A 16,136-nucleotide genomic window follows, 5' to 3' on the forward strand; every position below is an offset into this window, starting at 1 on the left:
AGCATAGTTCCCTCTCCGTTGGCATGGGCTACCGATGCTTTCTCGATTCCTTGGTCGAGGGGTCTGCTGTTTGCCTTCCCTCTGTTTGCCTTAATTCCGAGGGTCCTCCGGAAGATTCGTTTGGATCGGGCGGAGGTTCTCATGGTGGTTCCGGAATGGTCTCGGCAGTCTTGGTTCCCCTTTCTGCTGACCTTTTCTGTTTGCCCACATTGGCGGTTTCCCCTGTCTCCCTCTCCACTGCGGGCTCCTCTTCTCGGAGTTGCCTCCCTGCGTCGCCTCCGGCTGGGGGTTTGGCACTTGAGAGGTTGAGTTTGCTGGATCTGGGTTGCTCGGTTGAGGTTGCCCGATGCCTTCAGCTTTCTCGGCGTCCTTCCACCTTGAAGTCGTATGGCCGTCACTGGAAGAATTTCTCCTCCTGGTGTCTTGGGAGGGGTCTCTCTTCTGCCTCCTGTGAGGCCGTGAAGGTTTTTGACTTCTTGCAGGATGGTTTCGTCTTGGGGCTTGCGATTTCTTCCCTGCGGGCCCAGTGGGCTGCCATTCTGGCTTTTCGGGGTTCCTCTGTTTCCTCTGTCTCCCCGTTGGTGGCTCGCCTTCTGCGGAGTTTCTTGCTTCAGCGTCCTGTCTCTCGTTCTCCTGTGCCTCTTTGGGATCTTCCCTTGGTTCTCCGGGCTTTGACGGGTCCTCCTTTCGAACCATTGGACTCCGTGGCCCTGAAGTTCCTTTCTGCTAAGGTTTTTTTCCTGGTGGCCATTACTTCTGGGCGGAGGGTTGGTGAGATTGGGGCGCTGATGGCTTCCCCCCCCTTCTTGCGCTTTTGCGATGATAAGGTCATTCTCCGTCCGAGTCAGTTCTTTCTTCCTAAGGTGGTGTCTTCTTTTCACTGTCAGGAGGATATTGTTCTCCCAGTGTTTTTTCCGGCTCCTGCCTCTCCTGAGGAGGTGCTCCTCCATTCGTTGGATGTGCTGAGGGCTCTCCGCATCTACTTGGAGCGTACGGCTGGTTTACGTAAGGTGGATTCCCTGTTTGTCACCTATGGTCTCTCGGGGCTGGGGCTTCGGCCTTTTTTGTCCACCATGTCTCGTTGGGTCAGGGGCGCTGTGGTTTCTGCCCACTGTCCTCTGCCTTCTTCTGTTCAGGGTCGGTCGACTCGGAGCGTGTCTTCCTCCTGGGTCATGTTCAAGGGGGCCTCTTTGAGGGACATTTGCAATGCTGCCACGTGGGCTTCTCCCCATACGTTTGTTGCCCATTATCGGCTTCAGTTGGGGATGGCGGCCTCTGCTGCTTTTGGGGCTAGTGTCCTTTCTGCGGTACATGATTTGTGATCTGTACTTTTTCTGTTGATTAAAACTGGACCTGTTTTTTCTCAAACTGTTTGGTCTGTTTTTTTCTTACAATCACTGTGTGCTTGGGTATGGGCTCACTTGTCAGGAATGGGACGGGGAGACAGGACGAGGAGGTAATGCCCGGTTACTCACCGGTAATATCCATTACTCCGAGTCCTGGTCTCCCCGTCCCATTCCTGAGCCCTTCCCTCCCTCCCTGGTTTGGGTTTTCTTTGGGTGATTGTCTGTTTTTCGTTCTGGTTTCTTTGGTATTATCAGGATGTTTCTTGGTGCACTTCCCCCTTTGTAGTCACGTGATGGTGACGTCATCCTAGGGGGGAGTGCAAACAGCTCAGCTAGGTAGTGGAGAAGTGTGGTTCAATGGTTAGAGCCGCAGACCCTGATGCAGAGGTCTAGCCCGGGACCAGGGTTCAATTCCCCGCCTCGGTGGGTCTTGAGCTCAAAAATTCCACGGACCTGATAATTCTCGCCTCGTTGCCTATTCCAATCATGGAGTCCCACTCTGCAACTCTGGGCAATAGCTTGCTTAATCTCCACAACGGCCCCCACAACGCTAAGGATGCCTGGCCTTCACCTCGGGGGTGCCCAGGAGTGGACACCTCACAGGGACAGCCAGGATGGGTTCCACAGCGGTATATGTACAAACGCCTTGAGACCCTTGCGGGTGAGTAGTGCGCTATACAAGTAGGGGTTTCTGTAAAGCAGACTAGCTGCTCACTTGTCAGGAATAGGACGGGGAGACCAGGACTCGGAGTAATGGATATTACCGGTGAGTAACCGGGCATTTGAGCATATTTGTATGAAGGGAGCTAGGAAGAGTCGCTCTGTTAGTAATTAACTTGCCACATGTTTCCTTTTCATAGGGAATAGTGAATGTAGACATTCAAGTAAAATATAAGGAGGTTCTGTTTTGACCTGTATGGATGCCTATCTGAAGAAAACATACCATTCATGCTCAGCTAGAGAAACTCCCCACAAGCGAATTAACTTCAAACGCCTGAATGACCTTTATATTTCCTACAAAAACAAAAACGCGCATGAAAATGGACTTTGAAAGGTTGTTTTGACAGCGAAAAAAATAAACATGCGGAGTATCACGTGATGCGCGTTCTCTAAGTTTGTCATGTATCATGTGACTCAAAACAAATATGCCGGACTGCACTGAAATGTTGGCAATTTAGACGTACATCCTGTTCGAGGCAGCAGAGAGAGAGCATTGCTACTACACAGTTGCCAACGATCAGGAAGCAGACAGCAAGAGACAACAGAGGAGGGCTGGCAGGAAACGTGTCCCTCTGCTGCGAGACGCATTTCTAAATAGATGTTTGTGTTACTTAATTTCTGTGATTTTTCGGTTATTATATCCTTCTTCATTCAATCGACTGTCGTCCTGGACTAACTCATAATTTAAACTCCTCTCCCTGGCTGTAAGAAGAAATCCAGTATATGCTCCCTGCCTTTTCTGAATGGGAAACTGAAACTAAGATCCCGCGCCTGGATGTCTGACTTATCGTGCACAGAAAGTAAAGGTTACAAAGTGCCCTGAAAAAGGCGTCTTGGCTTTCTCGCCGCACGAGGGCTTTTTACATTGACATTAATGTCACAGGGTCTGAGGTGCCACATTTTCGAAATCGCCACCAAACACAACTGCGTGTCGCACCCCAAACATCGTCACGTTCTGTCTCCCTGCGTGAACCAATGAGTCCCTAACCCTGACTCTGAGAACCTGTTTGTTTACCTGTTGGGTGCTGAAGTCGAAGCCCAGGTACTTGGCAGAGGAGTCCATGTTCCGAGCAGGATGCTGCTGGGTCTCTCTGCTCTGCCGATAGTCTGTGGCTGCTGCTGGGTTCCGGGAAGTCAGAGCAAACTGTGTACTGCAGTCCACCCGGTTTTCCCGCTGGTGGATGTTTTTCAATTCGAAGTAAATTAGTAACTAGCAAAAACTGCTATTTTTTGAAGCACTCTGCGCCGTTTTGTCGCAGGGTAAACTTAAACGTCTATTGATTGCTTTTTATTTTGCGACATGCTTATAATCTACTTGCCAGCTCTTTATCAGTAGTAGACTTTTTAATTTCTTTTGTACAGGTTCCTGTATTTTTTTTAGATTTTTCTTTTGTACCCCCTCCGTTTACTCGTATATTTCAGCCATATGCAAGTTAGAGGCAAGCACATTTTCCCTAATTGCTATCCAATTAAAGGCACGCGCTAATCATGGATAAATGAAGTTAATCTGGTTAAGTACTTCTGCCTTCATCACTCATTCAGTGTGATGCAGCTTGTGACGGGTGTTCACCAGGAAAATGCTCCCCCTAACGCAGTTCAAGTAAAAGTGGAAGAAAGTGCAGTAATGTTCTTTCTGCATGTTGTAGCTGGTCATTGTTAACGCTATATGGCAAAACAGAAGTTCCTGCTTTTTGTTTGGGTTAGGGTGATCAGATTTTTCTAAGCCAAAAACTAGGACAAATAATAAAAAAAATTAGTAGTACTACAATTTTCTTTCGACTGAAGGTAACGGAATGACTTAATTGAGAGCACTCACCAAAATAAAAAACACAAACAATGACTAAGTTTAACTTTTACAGCCAGCATCATCTGTGTGAACTGAACTGCTTTCTGCTAAGGACTGCTTGGTAATTTTGGTTTGGTAAGATTCGATTATGAGTTGGATGAAAATGGAAAATAGTTTAAAAGTTTGGAGGAAGTGCTAATTGTAGAAGAAATCTACTGGTACATTTTTAGCACTCAGTCCAGATATCAACCGATTTTCCATTTCCATCCATTTTAAACTCAGGGCCTTATTACCTCAAGGGAACTTGTGCAGAGTTCCCCACCCTGTTGTGTAGGATGCGTGTGGGTGAAGCTTCTTCACTAGTGAGTTTGTAGAAAAACTCTTGCATGCCCCTTGTTTCCTTCCTGGGGACACCACCCACTTAGGGCCAAGTCTGACGGCGGGCCTTCCATATGGACAGTGGAGCTGGGTCCCATCTACCCTACCCACCCACTGGGGTCTGAGACCTAAAAGGCACTGACTCACAGTGTTTCACCCAATTACACCAGATTAGAAGTCGACAGAGATGAACTCCTGTCCAGCTCCTCTGTGTTCTCTCTACCTCTTGAAGATTGTCTGCGGAGTAGGATTTGCCCTCCACTGTCTTTGACCTAGCTTAATGCTAGATCATCTAGCCCTTCAGTCTTTGCGGGTCCTTTCTATACTCTAGGAGGGACTGGTGTCAATATTTTCCACACCTCAAGCTGAGGGCAGCAAGGCAGGAACCCTGAAAGACAACCCTGCTTTCAGCACACCTGCAATCAACTAACATATAGATTTTGCATAGCCCTACCCAAGTGGCCTCATCCTACCTTCCTAATAAACACAATGTAATGTTCATCCCCAAATCCCAAACACAAAATGTGTCAACCTCGAAGAACCAACAAGATCACCGTACAAGCACACACAATCATAAAACGTAATACACATGCATACTGTCTCATATGGCCTGGTACTGCCCAAGTCCCCTTTTTCTTTTGGACCCAAAACCGACCCACCCTTGGATGGATGGGGACTCTCTCCCTCCTCCAAGGCAAGCATTTAACACCACACAATTGTTTGTATTAGGGGGTGTGACCCCCCGCCGTATTTATTACAAAATTAAAAAACATTGATTAATATTGACATTATGTACAATTACGCAGAAAGTCCAGATACATTGTTAGACACGTGATATCACTTGACTAACTTTAACATGCTTTAATACAGTGACTACTCCTACCGTAATCTAACATGTATATATCTACTTTCTGCGTACCTCCTCTATAGCCTATGGCAAGGTCAATGACTGGTAGCTGCCAGGTTCCGGTAAACAACAAATACTTTCACCGGAGTTAGCTTGCGCAGGGGGTACGGCTTATTGGAAGGATACTTTCCCCCGGGCCCCCCTAAGCCTTAAACTCCATAACGGGGGCTCAGAAATTTGCATACTCGCGCCCGCATGCGCGTGCGAGGGTGGCCACAGGCCCACTGGAAAGAGTGACTCCCCCGGCCCCCGCACCCAGACAGCCTACTTACTGGCTGTTACTGCCCCTGAAGGTACATGGTTCTGACCGCTAAGGACCGAAGACTATGCTTACCAATCATGACCTTACCGCCTGACAGGAGACAAACAACTAAATATGACAAAATTGCGTGAAACAATATATCATCTACTGACACTTTTATTAAATGTTATACCAACTTCCTTAAGTTTATATCAACATAACTGTAACTAAAAACAACATATATTCATACTTTTATTACTTGACATTTACATATGATGGTAGCTCCTGAGATACCTGCAATGAAAATTTTAAGAGAACCAAGCAAAATTACCTTACTGACACACATATGAACTGCCTGACTTAGGGGATGGTGGGCGGGAAAAAAAGATTTACGGACCGCTGGTGGCCCGTGTGCCATTCTGCGGGAGACCAAAGGATCAAGAGACTGTTCCTGCTCCCCGCACCACCTTTTAAAGGGGGGGCACTGGGCATGCCGATCTAAACCGGTTTGCCCCTATGTTGCAGGATCATGTGAACCGGAAGCACTAAGGTGCTTCCGGTTCATGCCCATAACATTCCCCCATTGGCTGTGCGGCAAAAAGTGGGGGGGGGTGTCATCACTGGCGCAGTGATACCCCCAGGTCATTGGGGACAGGCGCGACCGCCATAATGGTGGCCCGCGCTATGCAGCGCTCAGCCTTGCCCATATGGCCTGGTACTGCCTAAGTCCCCTTTTTCTTTTGGACCCAAAACCGACCCACCCTTGGATGGATGGGGACTGTCTCCCTCCTCCAAGGCAAGTATTTAACACCACACAATTTTTTGGATTAGGGGGTGTGACCCCCCCGGCCGTGTTTATTACGAAATTAAAAAACATTGATTAATGTTGACATTATGTACAATTACGCAGAAAGTCCAGATACATTGTTAGACACATGATGTCACTTGACTAACTTTAACATGCTCTAATAAAGAGACCACTCCTACCGTAATCTAACATGCATATATCTACTTTCTGCGTACCTCCTTTAGAGCCTACGGCAAGGTCAAGGACTGCAGCTGCCAGGTCCCGGTAAACTACAAACATTCCACCGGAGTAAGCTTGCGCAGGTGGTATGGTTTATCGGATGGATACTTTACCCCGGCCCCCCCTATGCCCTAAGCCTTAAACTCCATAACCGGGGCTTAGAAATTTACATACTCGCGCCCTGATGCGCGTGCGAGGGTTGCCACAGGCCCACTGGAAAGAGTGACTCCGCTGGCCGCTGCACCCCGACAGCCAACTTACCGACTGTTACCGCCCCTGGAGTTACATGGTTCTGACCGCTAAGGACCGAAGACTATACCTACCTATCATGAACTTACCGCCACAGGACAGCATAGTTGCCCCACTATCTGTCCTCCCCCTCAGCCCACTAGGAGGTGATTCCATGTAACTGCGCCATCCAACCATGCTAAAATGTCCTCCATGAATGCCTGATTCCCTTTGAATGATAGGTGAACTCCGTTTTGCAAAAAGGAACTGATCACCCCGGATGTACCCATGTCCTATTGAATTCAGTTTCGGGGTCTTGAACGGCTTATTAAACCTATTGTTGATCCGTTTCACCGCGTGATTCAATGCTCGCACTGACTCGCCCCCTTTCCATTGGAACCTTGGGATCACGTGAGACCAGACGATCATAGCATTGGGGCACCTCTTTGCCAACCATCCCACTCCAGTGAGTAGCTCCTCAACTGAAACCCTTCGCCCCAGGCGAGCTGGGTGCAGGATCCGGGTTGCTGGTGGTCCCTTACTTTGTTTTAAAGCAGGATTCACCAACTCCGTGAATTGCCCAACGCACAGTCTGCCCTGTCCCGGAAACTCTATTCTTGTTCCCAACTTACGCACCCTGGCCTCGTGACACTGCAAGCAAACGTGATAATAGAACATCAGTCAGTGTATTGCCCTACTGATAGGCTAAAAACCTACACTACTGCACATGATACCATGTAACAGTGTACTGATGCAAACTCCCCGAGTCACAAGTTAAAGAAACTTGCAATTCACATGAAACAGAACCAATGGGCTAGAGAATGTGCAGCCGCACATAGCGCTTATAGCAGTTAGAGGACCACCTACCGATCTTCTTGACCTGCTCCTCCCTTAGACCCGTTGCCACTCTCTCGGTGGCCGCCCCAATTCTAAAGGAGTGGGTCCCACAGTTAGCCGAATCCAACCTGGCGTCTTGGATGGCCAAACCCATGCTTAGACCCAACTCTTTTGAACTGAAAGATAGTGAGGAGTGACCCATCACCATGTAGCAGAAGTGGCCCTGACTATGCCCACGTCCGATGGGTCATAAAGGCCTCTGGCAATGGGGCAGCACGTATTACCACCACTTGCCACACCCATTCCGGATCTTCCAGTCCCCACTTCTTGTCCACATCTCGCCATCATTGCGGTGTGGATCACCTCACAGGTATCACATTCATGGATCCACCATACATAAAGGAACATAAAACACAGGTGATTAGTGCTCCTAGCCTTTGTATAAGTGATACGGTGTTGCATGCCAGGCCCATTGACTACATCATGAGACTGTACCCCCCCTTACCACCCACACCCCCAGCCCAGGGTGCATAGGTACTGTGTGACACAACGCGGACATCAAATGCTCAATCACACGGATGCAAAGGTACTGTGTGCCACCACATACGTTTCTAGTGCAAAAAGTGTACAATCACAGGGTACATGGATATTGTATGATACGACGTAGGCATTTGATGCAGAAATGTGCCCAAGCGCACAGGGAATAGGTACAGTGTGACACAACGCAGGAATATAATGCTTAGTTGTACAGGCCCAAGGGTGCATAGGTACCGTGTCACAACATAGACATTCAATGCATAAGCATTCAAGCAACAGGGCGCAGAGGTACTGTGTGACACACTACATTAATAGTATAAGTGTACGAGCACAAGGGTGCGTAGGTACTGTGTGACGAACCACAGGCATATAAAGCTTGATTGCACAAGCACAAGGGTGCATAGGTACCATGTGACACAACGCGGACATCCAATGCATAAGGAATCGGGCACAATGGGGGCAGAGGTACTGTGTGATACAATACATCACTTATTATAAGCGTACGCACACAAGGGTGCATAGGTACTGTGTGACAATCCACAGGCATATATTGCATACGTGTACAAGCACACAGGTGCAGAGGTAGAGGTGACATAACCTGTGACAAACAAGGCTTGGAATGTATAGATGTGACATCACAAGTACTGATAATTTATGTAAGTGACATCACAGGGGCAAGCGCCTCGCAAGACTGACATCAAAGACCTGGAATATATTGATGTGACATCACCACAGCTTGGAACGTCTTGATGTGACGCCAACAGGAGGGCAGTCATGTTTCAACCTGAAAACACATCAATGGTTTGACCATTCCGGTGGCAAATAATTGTCACTCCATGGATGCGTAACATTGCGTTCTTCATGCTCAGATTGACCAGACACATTCTCACTCCATGAGTAAGTTCTACCACGAAATATGGCATAAATTTGAGCGAGCTAACCAGGCTGTCATCATTCTTTAGCAAGCAGGGATATGTTTGCTTCCTCAAGGATTGGTTTGTAGAACTACAATAAGAATAACAGGTAATATACAGTATATATACCTTGCTGGCTGACCCGAAGCAGGGCTTTCAAAACTTTACATTGAAATCAGACTTTCAATTCTAACCGCTTAGCATAGCCTCAGTTGCATTACATATGGAACATTGAAATCAGACTTTCAATGAGAGCGCCTAGCATAGCACCAGTTGCATTAAGTGAGGAACATTGAAATAAAACTTCCAATTAAGAGCGCCTAGCATAGCACCAGTTGCATTACATAAGGAACATTGAAATCAGACTTTCAATGAGAGAGCCCAGCATAGCACCAGTTGCATTAAGTGAGGAACATTGAAATCAAACTTCCAATTAAGAGCGCCTAGCATAGCATCAGTTGCATTTACCCGAGGAAGATTGAAATCCGACTTTCAATGAGAGCGCCTAGCATAGCACAAGTTCCATTAAGTGAGGAACATTGAAATCAAAGTTCCAATTAAGAGCGTTTAGCATAGCACCAGTTGCATTACATGAAGAACATTGAAATCAGATGTTCAGATAGACTTGAGAGCGCTAAGCATAGTACCAGTTTCATTACATGAGGAACATTGAAATCGTACTTTCAAATGAGAGCGCTTAGCGTAGCACCAGTTGCGTTACCTGCGGAACATTGAAATCTGGCAGTGGTAGGCTGAAGTCCACTCGCTACCAATGCAGACTGGGGCCAGATCACAGGATATGCACAGAATCGCACAGTGTGCATTCTGACTGTTACCTTGTACGCTTATTGTTTTGACCAGCAAACTTATCCTCATTAAAATCACAATCAGACAACTTGATCACGAAATGGCATCCCATATATTGGAACCTTAGTTTGCTATACATTATCACCAGTGAATTATAACAGCCATCTAGCCTGGTGAAATTCTAATTTCCATGTATTTTGTTATTTATTTATATGAAGAGTTTTTTATAGCGCTGGCAAGACGCGGAGGTATCTGAGTGATTTACATGAGAACAGATTGTACATAGTTTAATCAGTTACAATAGCATACAATAGAAACAGATACTAGTCAATAGGAGTTACTCTCTGCATTACGATTAGTGTAAGAGTGTGTCGGCTCATTTCAGGGCTGGCTGACCTGAAGCTGAGGGACTCGGAGCGTTTTAAAAATAGCATAGTTGAAATAAGACATTATGATAAGAGCACTTAACATAGCCCAATCTCATTACATGAGGACACGTTCATATTTGTTAGGCACGGGGAGATTAAGTGATCTCCTGCGTATCATGCGATGTAGTTGTGCTAAGACAGACATGATAATACGTGTTAACCACCCCACGGTAACACACACGCTGTAACACGTGGAAACACCCATGCGGTAACACCTACGTGGTAATACCCATTAACGCCCATGTGGTAACATCACTGCAGCCACCTCCATGCGGTAACAGCCACTTTGATAGCACCCGGTAACACTCACACAGTAACAATCACTTGTTAACACCTAAGTGGTAACCCTCACACGGTAACAACCACTTGTTAACACCTACGTGGTAACACACGGTAACAGTCACCGCGTAACGTTCACGGGGTAACACCCACGCGGTAACACCCCCTTGGTAAAAACACCAATGCGGTAACCATTGAAAGCAGTAAACACCAATGCGGTAAACACCCACATGGTAAACACCCACGCTGTAATACCCACGTGGTAACACCCACGCGGTACTCCGCTCTTCAGCAATGCAGGCATCTACCCTCGAGTATCTAGGATCCAACCCCACCAGTGATCGGATAAACATTTTTAATATATCGAGATGAGATGACAGAAACGTGTTAAAAACGTTCAGAGTGGTGTGGGGAATGCGCTTGGCGGCTGCTGTGGAAGATCGTATATCTTTGTATGCAGATGACGTATTGCTGTATTTGGCATCCCCGTACAAGTCAATTAGTGTGGTACTTGACATCTTCACGAATTTCGGGAAATACTCCGGGTATGCAATTAACTGGCACAAGTCCATCTTATTTATGCTGCATGGTCCGGTTCCCCGGCTTCCGACAGGGTATACCATAGTCGTGGCAGAGGAAGGCTTCCGATATTTGGGAATTTTCGTTACTCCGGATCCGGCTCGTTTATATAGCTCTAATTTAGCCCCCCCACTAGCTCGTCTGCGTGTGGCTGTGAAGCATTGGAGGTCCCTCCCTCTCTCACTGGTAGGTCGAGCTGTACTCTTTAAGATGTTGGCCCTCCCTCGCTTCCTTTATATTCTTCACAACTGCCCACATAGATTCCCCGATTCATATTTCAGGGCAGTGGAGGGGGAACTTCGCACGCTGCTGTGGGATGGGAGGGCCCCCCGGGTGGCGTTAAAGAAACTTATGAAAGGGTGGTACGATGGGGGCATAGCTTTGCCCGACTTACAACTCTACTACTGGGCGGCGTGATAGAGCGCGCAGGTCTGCCGACTAGTCTTTTATCAATATTCACCTGGGCCCATAATCAAATAAAATCTCACAAATTATGCAGGTAACCTTCGCTCTACTACCAGTGTATTTTAGACATTTAGGACTTTGACCTATCTATACCTTGACTTACCAATCCACGTCACCGGTACCTAAAGTCCTAAGGGATCAAGGGTGTTAGCATAATAGGAATAATAACATTTGCACTCATATAATAACCACAAACTCAGAAAGTTTTAAATTCTTTATCTAAGTTTCTTAAATGGTCATGATCCAAAGATTAAACACCAAAAGACTTTCAATTATGAAAATCAGAATCACAATGTAACTATGCAGAAAATGTATTAAACTAATTTCGATCATTTAGCAATAGGGAAGGTAAAGAAAGGGAGCATAAAATACGATCAAAACGTCTAAGCATTTATCAAAAGGGAGGGGGAAAAGGGAACATATGTCAAACTTTATCAATAGGAAGGGTAAAGAGAAGGAACATAATATGCAAGCACTATTATCAAATATGTAACATTTAGGGAAGGGAAGAGAAGGAAACAAGTTAATGATTAACCCACATAAATTTATAATTACCTAGGAATGGTGTGAAGAACTAACCCTGGCCACAGGTCAGTTTGAAGGACAGAACCTCAAAAGTTGCAGTCGCCAGTAGGCTAGCAGGTGCAGATCAAAATCAGGACAGGTAAAGCCAAATTGGATCAGGACAGGACCACCAAAGGTTAAGACTGGCACCCACAGTTAAGTTGCAACGCCTGCGCTACTCCCTCTCTGCAGCTAACAGCCGGAACCCCGATTGGGTTATCGATTTCCCCGACAAAGTTCTTCGCCAGCACTTCAGCTTCCCAGAACCCCGATTGGGTCATCGATTCTTCTGACAGAGTGCCCCGCAGCCCTCTGCTCTTGATCACCTATTGAGTGCATTGGGTCAGTGACAGGTAAGCTATTCGGACAAGTCGGACAAATTCTCTAGCTAAACCTACGCTAGTTATACTATTTTTCAGGCCAGTGTACCACCCCCCAATGTTGCACATGTAAGGATACCCAAATTTGATTGGACAGAAAGATGAGGAGAGGTCATCACACCATACCAAAATGACACTTTTCTCTTGAATATTCTGTTTCACGTTCCCGCCCATCAATTTTATTTTTCTCACGTATGTTTTATTCCACCCGGCAGTGAATGTATCAATAATGATTACAATGTAGTCCATATTTTAGTTCAGTTTCCTTCACAGAGGTCAGGAGTTGATTTTCTCAGGAACATCTTCTAGCAAGTCGTGCCTTGGCTGGGTTTCAATGACAAATGACATAGCTCCTTCTGGAGTTTGACATGCGCAATTTGGCTTTTCAAGATGGAGTAATAGAACCTCTCGGGCCCAAAATTTACGATATATGAAAAGTAGAAAAGAAACAATTTTAGAACACAGAATAAATGAATGCACTGTATACCACTTATCTCTACTCTATTCCCATTTATTTATTTGTAACTATTGCGTTAAGGTTAAGCAGAACGAACAGCTTAGCAAAAGCAGCAGTGCAAGCTTCATACATGCTGTAACACATAGCAGCCATTTTAATTCTAGTGCGCAGAAGCGAAAGATTCCCTCCAAAGCAAAGAGTACGTCATGTCTCGTGAGTATGACAGACGCATGCGCAGTAGAAAATCCCGCGTAGCAGCGGCCTTTTTAATGCAAGCGGTTTACGGTTAGTAGAAGCAAATATGCAAGCTTCATTTAGATACCCAAAATGTAGTGTAATGAAAAAATTGTAATACGAACATGTTGATTAATCTATTAACGTTATGTTGAGAGGGTTGAGTACAAGCAAGTCGCGTCACATGCGAATCCTTGCTCCATCAATCCCCTCTTTGATGATATTTTATATCATCACCAATTAATAAAACAGATGCCAACTTTTCACAATTCACCCAACTCAATTGCTTCAATCTTTCTTCTAGGATTTTTCTCATTATTTAGATGAAAAGTTTTAATTTTCTTGTAAATTTTGCCATTTAATTCTTCAAGTTCCATATCATTGCAGTTTCTTTTCTTCCCTCTTTCATTTACTGTGTACCTCTTTTTATGTTTACGGCATTTGCAACAAATTATTAATCCTAAAATCAGTAGGCCTATTCCCACCATTGGCATCAGTATTCTACCTACAAAACGTCTCCCTACGTTAGAAATCCAGCTACCTATTGAGGAGAGACCATCAGTTAGTCTCTTCCATGCACTACCAACCTCCAGTGGTGTGAGCTCTTTTCCCAAATGTGTAATATTTCTTACATACCCATTAATTTCATCACTCTTGTCAGGTATGTAAGTGCAACAATGTTGCACTTTCAACATTCTACAGACTCCACCCTCTTTTGCTAATAATGTATCAAGAGCAAGTCGATTTTGTAAAACCATTGATCTGATTGCAACCAATTTGGTATTGACCATCAAAAATCCTCCAGCAGTGTCAGTTGATAACCGATCCACTACTGTTGACAATATGCAAATTCTATGCGTATTCAGAGACACTCCCACTGTAGGTATCAATGCACTAAATATATCACCTACTATTTCTCCAAAACTAGGTCTTTTGCTACTTATTAATCCATTAGTTTCTTTATTGCTTCCAGTAATTTTATTTACATGATATATCTTTGGGAAGACTATTTCAAAATAACAGTTCCCATACGGATCACTGAAAGAATATCGACTGAAAGAATATCGACTACCCAAAATATCGTTGAGAAAATATCGACAGTCAAAATATCGAGTTTCTATCTACAAACAGGTAAGTACAAAAATATTGAGTACAAAATATCATTTACAAAAATATCGTTGTAAAAAATATCGACTTTACTAAAAACAATGTTTAATTACATTAATATAAAAAATAATTACTAAAATATAATTAACAATACTTAAAATAACTTTTAATAATTAAATAATTAATGAAAGTAAAAAAATAATATTTTTTAATCATATTTCTTAAACCATATATATATATTAACAAAATTTAATTAAATAATAGCCAATATTGTATATGTACCCCAAAAACCCAAAACTGACCCTGAACCCTAAAAATACCCCTTTACCCAAAAACTAAAAACTGACCCTGAACCCTAATAATACCCCTTTACCCAAAAACTAAAAACTGACCCTGAACCCTAAAAATACCCCTTTACCCAAAAACTAAAAACTGACCCTGAACCCTAAAAATACCCCTTTACCCAAAAACTAAAAACTGACCCTGAACCCTAAAAATACCCCTTTACCCAAAAACTAAAAACTGACCCTGAACCCTAAATATACCCCTTTACCCAAAAACTAAAAACTGACCCTGAACCCTAAAAATACCCCTTTACCCAAAAACTAAAAACTGACCCTGAACCCTAAAAATACCCCTTTACCCAAAAACTAAAAACTGACCCTGAACCCTAAAAATACCCCTTTACACAAAAACAAAAAACTGACCCTGAACCCTAAAAATACCCCTTTACCCAAAAACCCCAAACTGACCCTGAACCCTAAAAATACCCCTTTAATTTAACATAATTAGCAATTAATCAATTAAATTAAATTAATTACCAATTACATTTTAATTAATTAACAAATATTTTTTAATTAACAATTAATTAAATATTACTACCAATTATTAAATTTACATATTTAATTAATTATAATTAAATTACTTCCCACCCTATTCCCCTATAAACCCACAACCCGCTACAGAAAATACATTATTTTAATTTACATAATTAGCAATTAATCAATTAAATTAAATTAATTACCAATTAAATTTTACATAATTATCATATATTATTTAATTACCAATTAATTAATTATTACTACCAATTAATAAATTTACATATTTAATTAATTATAATTAAATTACTTCCCACCCTATTCCCCTATAAACCCCCAACCCGCTACAGAATAAAATTACACAATAATTAAAAAAAATCATTAATTAAAAATTATTATAACATAAAATGACACTTTTCAAACATATTATAACATAAAAACACTATAAATAATTAAATATTATTTAAAAAATGATATTTTTTACTATCTAGATTATATACTTGGATATTTTCACTGTCTATATTATTTACAGTCGATATTACTTCACTTACCTTAAAAACGATATTTTGGCTGTCGATATTCTGTCTAGTCGATATTTTGTCCAAACGATATTTAAAACTCGATATTCTGTCCAAACGATATTTTGGAGTCGATATTATGTCTGTGCACCCTCCCATACCAATGATGTGGCAATTTGTAATAAGCCTTGTTTCCACATATAAAATAAATTCCAGGAAACACAGGTTCAGTTCCATCTTTGAATCCCCAACCCCCAATTACCTTATAATTGTGTTCGCATTCACTGGAACCAATGAATATATTGTTATAGTAACTAGTTCTTTCCCTATGGAGACAGAGTTTCCCTTTCTTTTCGAAATCCAGCAACATAGCAGCATGAGTTTTGCCATTCGGGGTGAACCCTATATTTTCAGCCCATTTAGGAATTTTATGATTCTTGTCATTTGCTTTTCTTTGGAAACTCTCTCTTCTTTTCTCTACCATATTCAAAAATTATTTTCTCTTTTTCATGTAATAAGCATGTTAAATTATTCTTGTGTGCTTCAGCTATATCTATTACGCCTATAGTTAGAAAGTAT

At 43.4% G+C, this 16,136-nt stretch overlaps 1 protein-coding gene across 1 annotated transcript in view; it reads right to left on the bottom strand.

The window, feature by feature from the left end:
* The window catches only part of XYLB (xylulokinase), a 1,059,043-nt gene extending 1,055,838 nt beyond the window's left edge, over window positions 1-3,205 (bottom strand). The window contains exon 1 of the mRNA XM_078664347.1: window positions 3,082-3,205. Coding sequence (XP_078520473.1) covers window positions 3,082-3,129 — 48 coding nt within the window. The 5' untranslated portion in view covers window positions 3,130-3,205. The remainder of the gene's footprint in view (window positions 1-3,081) is intronic.
* Window positions 3,206-16,136: the final 12,931 nt, after the last annotated feature.

Source organism: Lissotriton helveticus, chromosome 10 (assembly GCF_964261635.1).
Source record: "Lissotriton helveticus chromosome 10, aLisHel1.1, whole genome shotgun sequence".
Taxonomy (NCBI): domain Eukaryota; kingdom Metazoa; phylum Chordata; class Amphibia; order Caudata; family Salamandridae; genus Lissotriton; species Lissotriton helveticus.